Below are 11,403 nucleotides of genomic sequence, written 5' to 3'. Positions count from 1 at the left end.
ATCGTTAATTACACGTGCAATATTGCTTAACAATGAATTTTTACTCAACTAAATTTGAAGTCTTGTCACATTTACCTCATAACGTGTATTACATGGTCTCTGCAGCTGTTTGTAGTCAGGACAGGAAATCTTAGGGTCTCAAAGGACTCCCTCCGTCTTCAGATGTTTCTTACACTTAGTACATTTTCTGTCTTGGTGAAAGTAGGGTTCAAAGCTCCCCCTGCTGGTCCTGATCATTCTCAGATTCAGGATGCTTCTGAACACAGAACCTACTCAGTGTGTCTGCTGCACTGTAATGCAGAGCTGATTTAAGTGGTAGCAGAGCCTTGGTGGCACCTGTGTGGGTGTCAGGTGTCATCTCAGTCCTTACCATAATTCACACCTCTATATATACCTCAGTATTTTGGTTGTGTTTGTCTCCCAATAAGGAATGGTGAAATGGTGCTTTTGTCTTTCAGTACAATAATATTCTCTTTATTTCCATGAATGGTGACACAAGTGACCTCATTTATGGATGTTATTGCTGTATATATGTATCTGCAAATGTCTGGTTTATTTCAATATATTTACTTGTATTTCTGTTCATTAATGTTGGAACCTTATTTTAACAGATACACAAGAACATTCCATCACCATAAACACAAGCAGAGTCATGAGGCTTATGAGAGATCATTGGTCAATAATGGCTGTTAGAAAATAGGGCACCAGTTTTCTCGGTAGTACAGTTAGCAGGATGTATACTATAGCTTGGTGTAGCTAAATGGCATGTTGACACCAATCCCACCCACACTCAGTCATGAAGTGCTAATTAAATTCAATGAGTCACAGGAAAAAATACACAGAGATAGACACAGTGAAGAAGTCTTTCACAAGAAAGGGACAGGATGACAAAAGAAGGGGAGTGAGAGTGAATGCGACTATAATTAATTACATGAATTTATAAAACTGCAGAGAAAAAATAGGAACCTGAAGAAAAAGTGTTATTTATTGGCAGAGAAAAAGTGCAGATCGTCTCTGGTTATGAGGTAAACATCTATATATAATGAGCCATGTCACATGTGAATTCATTTTTGAATTATATTTATATACACTCAGTTGATAAGTTATTTTTATGAGAAATAATTCACTAATACTTTTGATCAACTTCCAAGATTTACACATATGTGACTGCATTTAAATATTAATATCTCTTATATTCTATGAGACCAAAACTTCTGTTAGAGGACACAGCCTGAGATTTTAAAAAATCAGATTACTTAAGATTATGAGAGGAGTTTTAGTTTTATCAGATACTATTTCTGAAGATTTGAATGGTTAAAAAATTACTACATTGTATTGAAAAGTACTCTATCCAAACTTCCAGTCTTTCCGATATACTTTTGTTACAGAGCAGTATCACAGTTTTCCCTTTGCATTAATTTATTATGGAAAAATCATATCAGTGGGGGGTGGTCACCATGACGATATTGCCAAGATACAATATTCTATAGGGTTAAACACAATTCATATCAATTTATAATGTTATGATTTTAAAAATTAGGTTTAAAACAGATAGGACCACAAGGAGGAGGAAGAGGAAGAGACACTAGGAATCATTATTTCTGAGCGATACCCCATGATTATCCTGTCTATCATCTCTCAGTCCCAGGGTAGCTTCCTGCTCCTCCAGGGTTTCTGATACATTCAGGATATGGTTGGAACACTGTGTCTCTTGCACAGTAATAGACGGCAGAGTCCTCAGATGTCAGGCTGCTGATCTCCATGTAGGCTGTGCTGGAGGATGTGTCTGCAGTCAATGTGGCTTGGCCCTGGAACTTCTGATTGTAGTCAGTATCATCGTCTTCAGGATCAATATCTCCAATCCACTACAGGCCCTTTCTAGGCTTCTGCTTTACCGAGATAAAAGTAGTCGGTGAAGATAATGCCAGAAATCTCGCATGACAGTGTCACTGAGGCTCCAGGCCTCACCAGCTGAGGACCAGACTGCTGCAGTTGGACATGAGAGTGGAGACCTGTCAATAGAAAGGCAGAGAGTGTATCTTTGACTCCTCAGTCCCTGCTCCTTCTTCAGGTTTGGAACTGGAAAGACCCTTACCAGTATCTACTAATAAGAGGAAGACGATGATCCAGGTCCATCCCATGTTGAGGATCTGTGTGTTCAATGACTTTGGAGTGGACACTGATAATATGTTTTTTGTTGTGGTCATCTCTGTATTTACCACCATAGGCTCAAGTAATTTGCATATTCATGAGCAGGGTACTTCTTAGATAAGAATCTGGAGAAGAAGGTAGGAGATACCTGGGTCAGGCAGCAGGATGCTGAGAGCCAAGTCGCAATCCTCTCTAAGAATATGCATAGCATCATTCTTCGCTGGGCTCTCTGTAGATGATGAGGATGTAACATCAGGACCTGAAGTCTCCATAGATTTCAGTGGCTCCAATATGTGACAAGATTATCAGATTGATTTGCAGATGATCATGACAATGATAGGAAATTTAAAACCTTCTGACTTTGAAACTTGTAACTTCCTTTCAGATATTTGCAATTAATGTGTGACTTTCCATGAGATTATGTACTAAAAAACTCTCCCAAATGAACCAAAGCAAATAAACTTCAGAAATATTTGCAAAATAATGATTATTGAAGCAAAATCACAATAACTAAATTATGGAAACTGTATATTGGTCAACAGAGCTTCTTATCAAGAGGACATGTTTATATAAACAAAACTACAGAAGGTTTTCATCTACAAGAAATATGGAACTTAACATCATTTATAGAAAAATAGATGCAGCTAGAGATAAATATATTAATACCTTATCAGAAATCAGACAATGAATGAGACTAATGTCAGAATCCTTTAGATATTCCATGCTTACATGCAACTATGAATAGAAATGTATAATGCAGTCTAAGTGAAACTGTCTTATAGAAGAAGGGTAAAGTGGGAGGGGAAAGAAAATGAAGGGTAGAGATTATGGGGGAAGACAACATAGTGTACGAAATACATGTTCATGAAATTTTCACATTTCATATTTTTTGAAATATAGTTCCATGTATAAAATATAGCCTGATTATGTCTATATCCACTATGCCCAACTGGTTCCTCTTGGGACCTTCCAATAAGTAGCTGTACCTTTTCATGACCTCCTTTATTTCATTAACTAGTAACACAATGAATCCAATCTGTTCTATCTATTTACATATATATGGAGTATTTCACTAGTATACTAGAAAACTTAAAAGAAAACTGGTTCTAGAAAAAAATGTGAATTCTATAAGAGAAATCACCAGGAGTCTCCATAGAAAGCTTAAATTCTGCAAAGCTGACATTGGAGCTGGCTCTTAACTAGTAATGAAATGTTCTGTGAGTAAATCTGAACACCAGGACAGGTGAAGTACATACACTTTTGACATCATAGCAGACTGAAAGATGTTCATCCTTTAAACAAGAGGAAGTTATGTGATGAAGCTTGTACAGTCTGAGTTCCAGAGTGCTGTGAGAAGATCTAGGCAAGCCTTGCATCACGATATGATATGGAACATTGTCAGAACTCACATGTGAAGGACAGTGGAGTGGTGCAGACATGAGGATATCTCCTCATTATTTTAGGGATACTGAGTGTGAATGGAGACTCTCTGAATTTAGTGTACTTTCTTCTAAACTCTTTCCCAGGTCACAAAATTTATATACAAGACTTGGTATTACCAATTTGACTGAAAACCTTTCATTTTAGAAAAAAATATTCACAGAATCATGAGAGATAAAATCCTAAATGCAGTGTGTCACACCTTGGGACCTGGACTCCCAAAGCAGAGGTTCATGGACTCTACACTGCCTGGAACATCAAGGCCTGAGATCCCAGGTAACAGTTTACTATTCCAGCTGAGAAAAACCCTCCCCCAGGGGACAGAAGCTACAGATAGAATTACAGAGGCTGATGCTGAAGGTTGTGATGAAGAAAACTGGATATCTGACATCTCATGTGTGAAAATGTGAGGCCTTCTCGCATGTATATCTAATTGTTCTGTCAATAAGGTTCCCACGTAATGAATAAAACGTGCACAGGCAATATTAATTAACAAAGAATTTTTACTCAACTAAACTTGGGGTCTTGTCACAGTAGCTACATCATGTGTATTACATGGTCTCTGCAGTTATTTGAGGTTAGGACAGGAAACTTCAGTGTCTCAGAGGACTCCCTCACTCTCCAGATGTTTCTTTTACCTACTACGTTTTTGTCTTTCCTGGTGAAAGATATGTATGTCTACAGCTCCCCATGCTGGTCCTGAGGATCCTCACATAAAGGTTGATACTTTTTTTATCATTTTTTATTTTAATTTTAAATAGCTTGTTTCACATGTCAATCCCAGTTCCCTCTCCCTCCCCTCCTCCCGCACTCTCTTTCCCCCCTCCCTCCCACCCTATTGCCAAATCCTTCCACATAGGGGATATCTAGAGTCTGTCATTTTACTCTTGGTAGGGTCAAGGCACTCCCCTAAGAGTCCAGGCTGAGAGAGCATCTCTCTTTGTGCTATAGGCACATGAAGACAGTTTGTATTCCAGGGTAGACACTGATCCACAGCTCAGGGCCCCATAGGTTGCCCAGGCCTTCTCACTGACACTCACATTTGGGGGGTCCAGATCAGTCCCATGCTGGCCTCCCCACTGTCGGTCTGGGGTCCAAGAGCACTCCCCTGTTCAGATCAGCTGTCTCTGCTGGTTTTGCCAGCCCATTCTTTGCCAATTTGCTCATCACTCCTCTCTCTCTGTCACTGGGTTCCTTGGGTTCAGTTCAGTGATTAATTGTGTGTTTGCCTCTGCTTCCATCAGTCACAGGATGAAGGCTCCCGGATGGTTATAGACATCAAGTTCATTATCAGGAATGGGCATTCGAGGTGGTCCCTCCACTATTGCTTAGCTTGCCAATTGGTGTTATACCTTTAGATCACTCGAGGTCACTCTGGTGCCTGATCTGTCTTTGATCCTATGATTCCCTCTTCCCCCTATTCTACCCCCACCCCCTCAACTTCCTGTTCCCCCATGATGGTCATGGGGAAAAGGTTGATTCTGACCACACTGGGAACGTGCTCTCAATGTCTGTTGCAGTGTAATGCAAGCCTGTGTCTTCAGTGGTAGCAGAGCTGTGGTAGCACTTGTGTGGGTAACAGCTGTCATTTCTGTCCTTACCATAATCCATGCCATATTTTTGCTGAGTTTGTGTCCCAATAAGTAATGATGAAATGGTGCTTTAGCGTTTAAGTACAATATTATTGTCTCTATTGCCATGAATGGTGACACAAGTGACCTTTTTATGGATGCTACAACTGTATATATTTGTCTGCAAACTTCAGGTTCATTTCAATATATTTACTTTTATTTCTGTTAATTAACATTATAAACTTATTTTAACCAATACACAGGAATATTCCATTATTATAAAAAGAGGTAGAGCCATGACGCTTCTGAAAAATCATTGGCAAATAAAGGCTGTTGGGAAATATGGCACCAGTTTTCTCAGTGGTACACTTCACAGGATGTATACTATAGCTTGGTACAGCAGAGGGGTGTATTGACAGCAATCCCACCCACACTCAGTTATGAAGTGCTAATTAAATTCTATGGGTCACAGATAAAAGGAGACACAGAGCTAGAATCACAGAGGAAAAGAATGTCTTTCACAAGAGAGGGTCGGGATGACAAATGAAGGAGAGTCAGAGTGACGGTGACTAAAGTTAATTACATGAATTTATAAAAATGCAAAGTAAAACTTAGGAAATTGAAGAAAAAGAGTTATTTTTTGGCAGAGAAGTGCAGATCATTTCTGGATATGAGGTGAATGTCCTTATAGAATGAGCCATGTCATATGTGAAGTTATTTATTTATATATATATATATATATGTATATATATATATACACACACACAGGGTTGATAGGTGAGTTTTATAAAAATAATTGAATAATATGTGTACCAACTTGTAATATTTATACGTATGTGATGGTGCATTTTGATATGAATATCTCTTAAATTTTATGAGACTGGAACTTCTAGAGGACACAGTATGAGATTAAAAACACACAATCATATCACTTAGGACTGTTAAAGGAGTTTTACTTTCATTTGATATTACTTCTGAATATTTGAATGTTAAAAATCCTACTATATTGTATTCAAAGCTACTGTATCCACACTTCCAGTCTTTCAGAATCCATATGTACTTTTATGATGGGGCAGTATGACAGTTTTCCAATGTGCATTGCTTTATTAAGGGAAAAACATGTCAATGTGGGTGGTCACTGTGGAGATATTATCAAGATACAATGCATTATAGGATTAAACACAATTCACATCACTTCATTCAAAGTTATTATCATGAAAGTTAGAATTAAAAGAGATAGGGACACAAGGATGAGGAAGACAAAGAGACACTAGGAATGGTTATTTCTGAGTAAGTCCCCAGGCTGATCCTCTCTATCATCTCGGTTCCAGGACAGCTTCCTGCTCCTCCAACGTTTTTCACACACTCAGCCTGTTGTTGCAACACTGTGTCTCTTGAACAATAATAGACTGCATTGTCCTCAGATGTCAGGCTGCTGAGCTCCATGTAGGCTGTGCTGAAGGATTTGTCTGCAGTCAGTGTGGCCTTGCACTGGAACTTTTGATTGTAGCTAGTACCACTATTTCCAGGATAAGGATAAATACTTCCAATCCACTCCAGGCCCTGCCCAGGCTTCTGTTTCACCCAGTCCATATTATAGCTAGTGAAGTTGTAGCCTGATGTCTTGCAGGACAACTTCACTGAGACTCCAGGCTTCATCAACTCAGCCAGAGACTGCTGTAGCTGGACCTGGGAGTGAACACCTGTGGAGAGAAAGACAGATTGAAAATCACTGTCCCCTGAGTGCATGGTCCCTTCTCATGTCTGGATCATGGAGCACTTACTTGTAGCTGTTGCTACCAGGAAGAAGATGATCCAGCTCCCTCCCATGGTGAGGACCTGAGTGTTCAGTGACTGTGGAGAGGACACTGATCATATGTTGTAGGAGGTGTAGACATCCCTGCTTTTACCACCAAAATCTCACATGATTTGCATATTCATAAGCAGTGTACTTCTTAGATAAGGACCTATTGCAGCTGAAGCAGAAGGAAGTAGAGGAAACCTCTGTCAGGCAGCTGTATTCTGAGGTCCAAATCATCATCCTGTTTGAGAAAGCAGCCATAACTGAAAGTTGTGCAGACCTTGTGGATATGGCATGAGCCTAGTCTCTCAATTTACAAATAGAATCTCAACCTAAGAAATTAGTTCATTTCCCTGACAAATTCACAGGTGTTAGGAGTTATGAGGAAAACTGTGAAGTGAAATTTCAAAAACTCCTAAATTGGGAAAATTTTCACTGTCATTTCATATATATGATATTCATATTTTCTTTTTCAGCATGTTGCAGGTGTGTGTTCTTGGAGGCTCTTTCCTTTTCTAAATCCTTTTTTACTTCTATATTCATTTGCGTTCAGTTAAGAAAAAGTAAGGCTATGGTGTTCTGGTAGGAATATGGAAAATATCTGAGAGGAATTGGGCATAGAATCTCATCAGAATACTTTTCATGAAAACATGTTTTACAAAAATTCAGACTTAATAAATATTTTAAAAACAATAAAATTAGTCTATGCACTATTTATCAATGATTTTTTTCTTTTTGTGGAAATTTTAGACTTTGCACATCAAGCATAGCAGGTATTGTTCAGCTAATAGACTTTCAGAAGGGAGTACAGAAAAGCTTTGGAATTCCCTCCAATCCTAATCTGATTTGCATTCTCATGATTACTGGTTTCATTTTGCCCCTTTCTGTCCTTACATTTATTTACTGTTATCAGAATGTTAGCAATAAACTTGTCACACCTTTAGTCTTGCTGTGTCTCCTTCATCATTGCCTGTTTAAAATTCAGTTATCACCAACCATAAGCCCTGGCTTGGTGGGTAAGAGTGGGAGCTTACAAGGTTTGTATTAACCACTCATATGGTTGCTGAAGAATTATTTGTCCAAATCAAAGCAGAAACAGGTCATTTTCCCATTCATTAAGTATTGCTTATTTATTTATGTTTTCTTCTTCAGTAAACATGGGAGATATTGAGAAGTTAATCCACACATTCTTGGTGTTCCGAGTGTGCTCAACCTGAAGGATCACTGTGGTCATCATATGTCACTGGCAAACATGTTAGCTCACTTCAACTTTGTGTTAGGGAACAGACAGTCGATCCCTAGGTTTTCACCTTCACACTGTGATGTTCATTGACCGGTGTCTTCAGCTTTTTTGGCCTTTCCCCAATTTATTCCTTTGAATTTTATAAAATTTATTTTTTATATTCCAATCTCAGTTCCCCCCACACTATCTATAATCTGCCCCTTGTAGAGTGCAAGACCTTACCTAGAAAGTATTATAAGCCTGTCCTTTCATCTCAATGAGGCAGGACCAAGGTGCCTCCCACCACCCTGCACCCCTGTGTCTAGGCTGGGCAAGGCATCTCTTCATATAGAATGGGCTCCACTAAGTCAGTTTGTGCTTTAGAGTTGGATCTTCAACCCACTGTAGGTGGCCTGTTATACTTCCCCAGCCATAACATCATCACCTGTATTAAGGGAATTTTAATCGGTCTTGTGCTGGCTCTCCACTTGTCATAGCAGATCAGTGATCTCCCACAAGCTCAGCTCCAGTAGATGTTCCCATCTCCCATCATTGTCTTGACTCCTTTGTTTAAATAATCATTCATCCCTCACTTTGTTTGTACTCCAGCACCATGGCCAAATGAATAGTTGTTGAATTCTACATCTGTTTCTGGAAGAGGGCTCTGGCTTCTCTGGGGATGTGATTATAGGTGGAATATAATTTTCTTTATGTCTAATATCCACTTATGAGTGTGCACATACCATATTTGGTTTTGGGGGGATAGTGTCTGGGTTACCTCACTCAGGATGTTTTCCCCTAGTTCTGTCCATTTGCCTGCCAATTTTAGAATGTCATCATTTTATAGCACTGAGAAGTACTACATTGTTTAAATGTACCACATTTTCTTTATCCATTCTTCCATTAAGGGTCATCAAGTTTGTTTCTGAGTTCTGGGTTTTATGAATAATTCTCTTATGAACATAGTCCCTGCTCCTGTATTTTAATGTCTCAGTTGAAATCTTAGATTCTTTTCAAACTTGGCTTCCTGGGTTAATGGTTTATGATTAGGAAGCCCAAGATTCTCAAGTTTTTCTTCCCTTTTCCCTCTATATGATAAGATTCTGATTTTCCCAGAAAGGTAGCATGCTGTCATATTGTTGTAGCACAGAATCCACAACCACTTCTTGCTCCATACATGCTGTGGAATGTAAAGGAAACACATGCTGGTAGAAGCAGCTGCACAACTCACCCCTCTGCCTTCACCAACTCCCAAATCCTCTCCATCCATATTCACCACCTTGTTGTGTGTTTTAAAACAAACAGACTTCTAATGAATAAAAGCAAATAAATTAAAATGAGAGCAAAGAAAATCTAACAGCTTAGGACAGGACAAACCAAACAAACCAAAACTGGAAGGAAAAGAGTCCAAAAAAATGCCAAAGAAACAGGTATGAATGCAGAGACCACCTGATTTACATGCTCAGGAATCCCATAACAAAACAAAATTAGAAGCTGTTCAGTATAGGCAAAGTAACTGTGTAGGAGTGAACCCCACAAAGCTATCTGCCCATGAGGGCGGGTACAAGTTAATTAGCACAGGTAGAGATAAAAGGACCTCCTCTTTTGGAAGCCAGCCATGCTTCTAACTCCTAGCTTGTGTGACTTTCTCTCTCTGGTAAATAAATATATTGTATCCCCTATAGCATCGGCTATCATCATTATCTGGTGTCAGCTGAGTGGATTGGAAGCCCATGCCTCTGTGGCTGGTGGCCACCTGGCTCAGGCCCCCGAGGTGAGTGAAACCCTCCCCACCCTCCCCTGCATGCCCAAGTGCCCACCAGAATAAAAGAACATTAGCCATCTGCGGTTGTGTGCCAAGACCGCGCAGTGCAGCCATCGATAACTAAGGTGAGTGCTCATCAGCATTCCAGCCACCTCAAGGGCTGCTGCTCCTCCAGATCCAGGCTGTCATTCCACTTGTGGCTGCACACAGCGTGCATGCTCCCAGAGCATGCCCACATTTCTCCCCCTCCCTCCTTGCTGGCTCCCACCATAGCCCGCAGTTTCCACCACTCCTGAACTCCATTCAAATCCCATTCTCCCAGAAACACAGCCATTTCATCTGCGAGATCGGGACCGCGCTATCTCAGCTCACCGTGTGCTGGTTTGTCTACCACCCATCTTCGGCTGCCGCTTTGTATCCTGGGGGCGATGCCCTCGCCACCCGTGGCATCCTCGCAGTCCGCAGCACCATCGCTGCCATCATAGACACAGACCATTGTGCTCACCTGCGTGCACTTTCAGCCATCAGCGACCCAAAAAACTATGTTTACCAACTTCTCCCTTCCACAGGCTTAGCAGCTAATAAAGCCACCAAAGCACCTTGTCCCCAAATTCTCCCAATCCCTCTTTGCCCCAAAATCTGTTCGCTGAGTTTTCACAGGTTCCTTGGGAAACATCAGATTTTCCAGAGAGAAACCTTGTTTGGTGGTGCACCTCTGCCATCCGTTGGCCAAGCGCAGTACCTATAGGTATTTTAATCTATGACAAAACAAGAGGTGATTTTTCCAATTTGGGAATTGCTAATTGGTGGTAATAACATTTAATTATAACATGGCAGGTAATTTAACACTGCAGGATTCTAGAGATATCGTTACCAAAGTAATGGATTATGCAGTAAAAGACAATTATGGTATTTTTCATATGAATATGTGTACCATGCTCATGATTAGTTTGTTAATACATGTAATCACATGGAAGAAACGTGTACAAATTATTCAAAAATTAGAGTCAAAATTTCAGGAACAAGGAGATTTAGTTACCAAAAGGGATAATTTGGAATTTAATCAGAACAACCACCGAGACACATTTAATTCAATGTCTTTTGCATTTATGGCTAACATGGAGTCTAACCAGGGGGAACTTTCCAAATTAGCAGGATCAATTAAAAAATTAGAGTCAAAAATTCAGGAAAAAGGAGATTTACTTACCAAAACAGATAATTTGGAATTTAATCAGAACAACCCTCGAGACACATTTAATTCAATATCCACTACATTCATGGTTAAGATGGAGTCTAGCCAGGGGAAATTTTCCAAATTATCAGGATCAATTCAATCTGTGTCTGACAATAATGACCATCTAGCAGACCGAATATGTTTTCTGGAAGGAAAAATACATGCCTTTGGAGTTTTTAGGGAGGATGGTATGAAAAGCTTGGAATCACGCTTAATTGA

The 11,403-nt window shown here is 39.8% G+C and overlaps 1 pseudogene and 1 gene segment (V, D, J or C); both read right to left on the bottom strand.

Moving 5' to 3' along the window:
* Window positions 1–1,631: 1,631 nt before the first annotated feature.
* On the bottom strand, window positions 1,632–2,141 carry LOC110340589 (annotated as a pseudogene).
* A 4,105-nt stretch (window positions 2,142–6,246) lies between these two features.
* LOC121139208 lies at window positions 6,247–7,370 on the bottom strand. The segment is given in 2 exon segments: window positions 6,247–6,865; window positions 6,947–7,370. Coding segments are annotated over 2 exon segments (522 nt in total).
* Window positions 7,371–11,403: the final 4,033 nt, after the last annotated feature.

This window comes from Mesocricetus auratus, unplaced genomic scaffold (genome assembly GCF_017639785.1).
Source record: "Mesocricetus auratus isolate SY011 unplaced genomic scaffold, BCM_Maur_2.0 Super-Scaffold_15014, whole genome shotgun sequence".
In the NCBI taxonomy this organism is placed as follows: domain Eukaryota; kingdom Metazoa; phylum Chordata; class Mammalia; order Rodentia; family Cricetidae; genus Mesocricetus; species Mesocricetus auratus.
The sequence above is the reverse complement of the archived record's forward strand: the minus strand, read 5'-3'. Positions and strand labels throughout refer to the sequence as shown.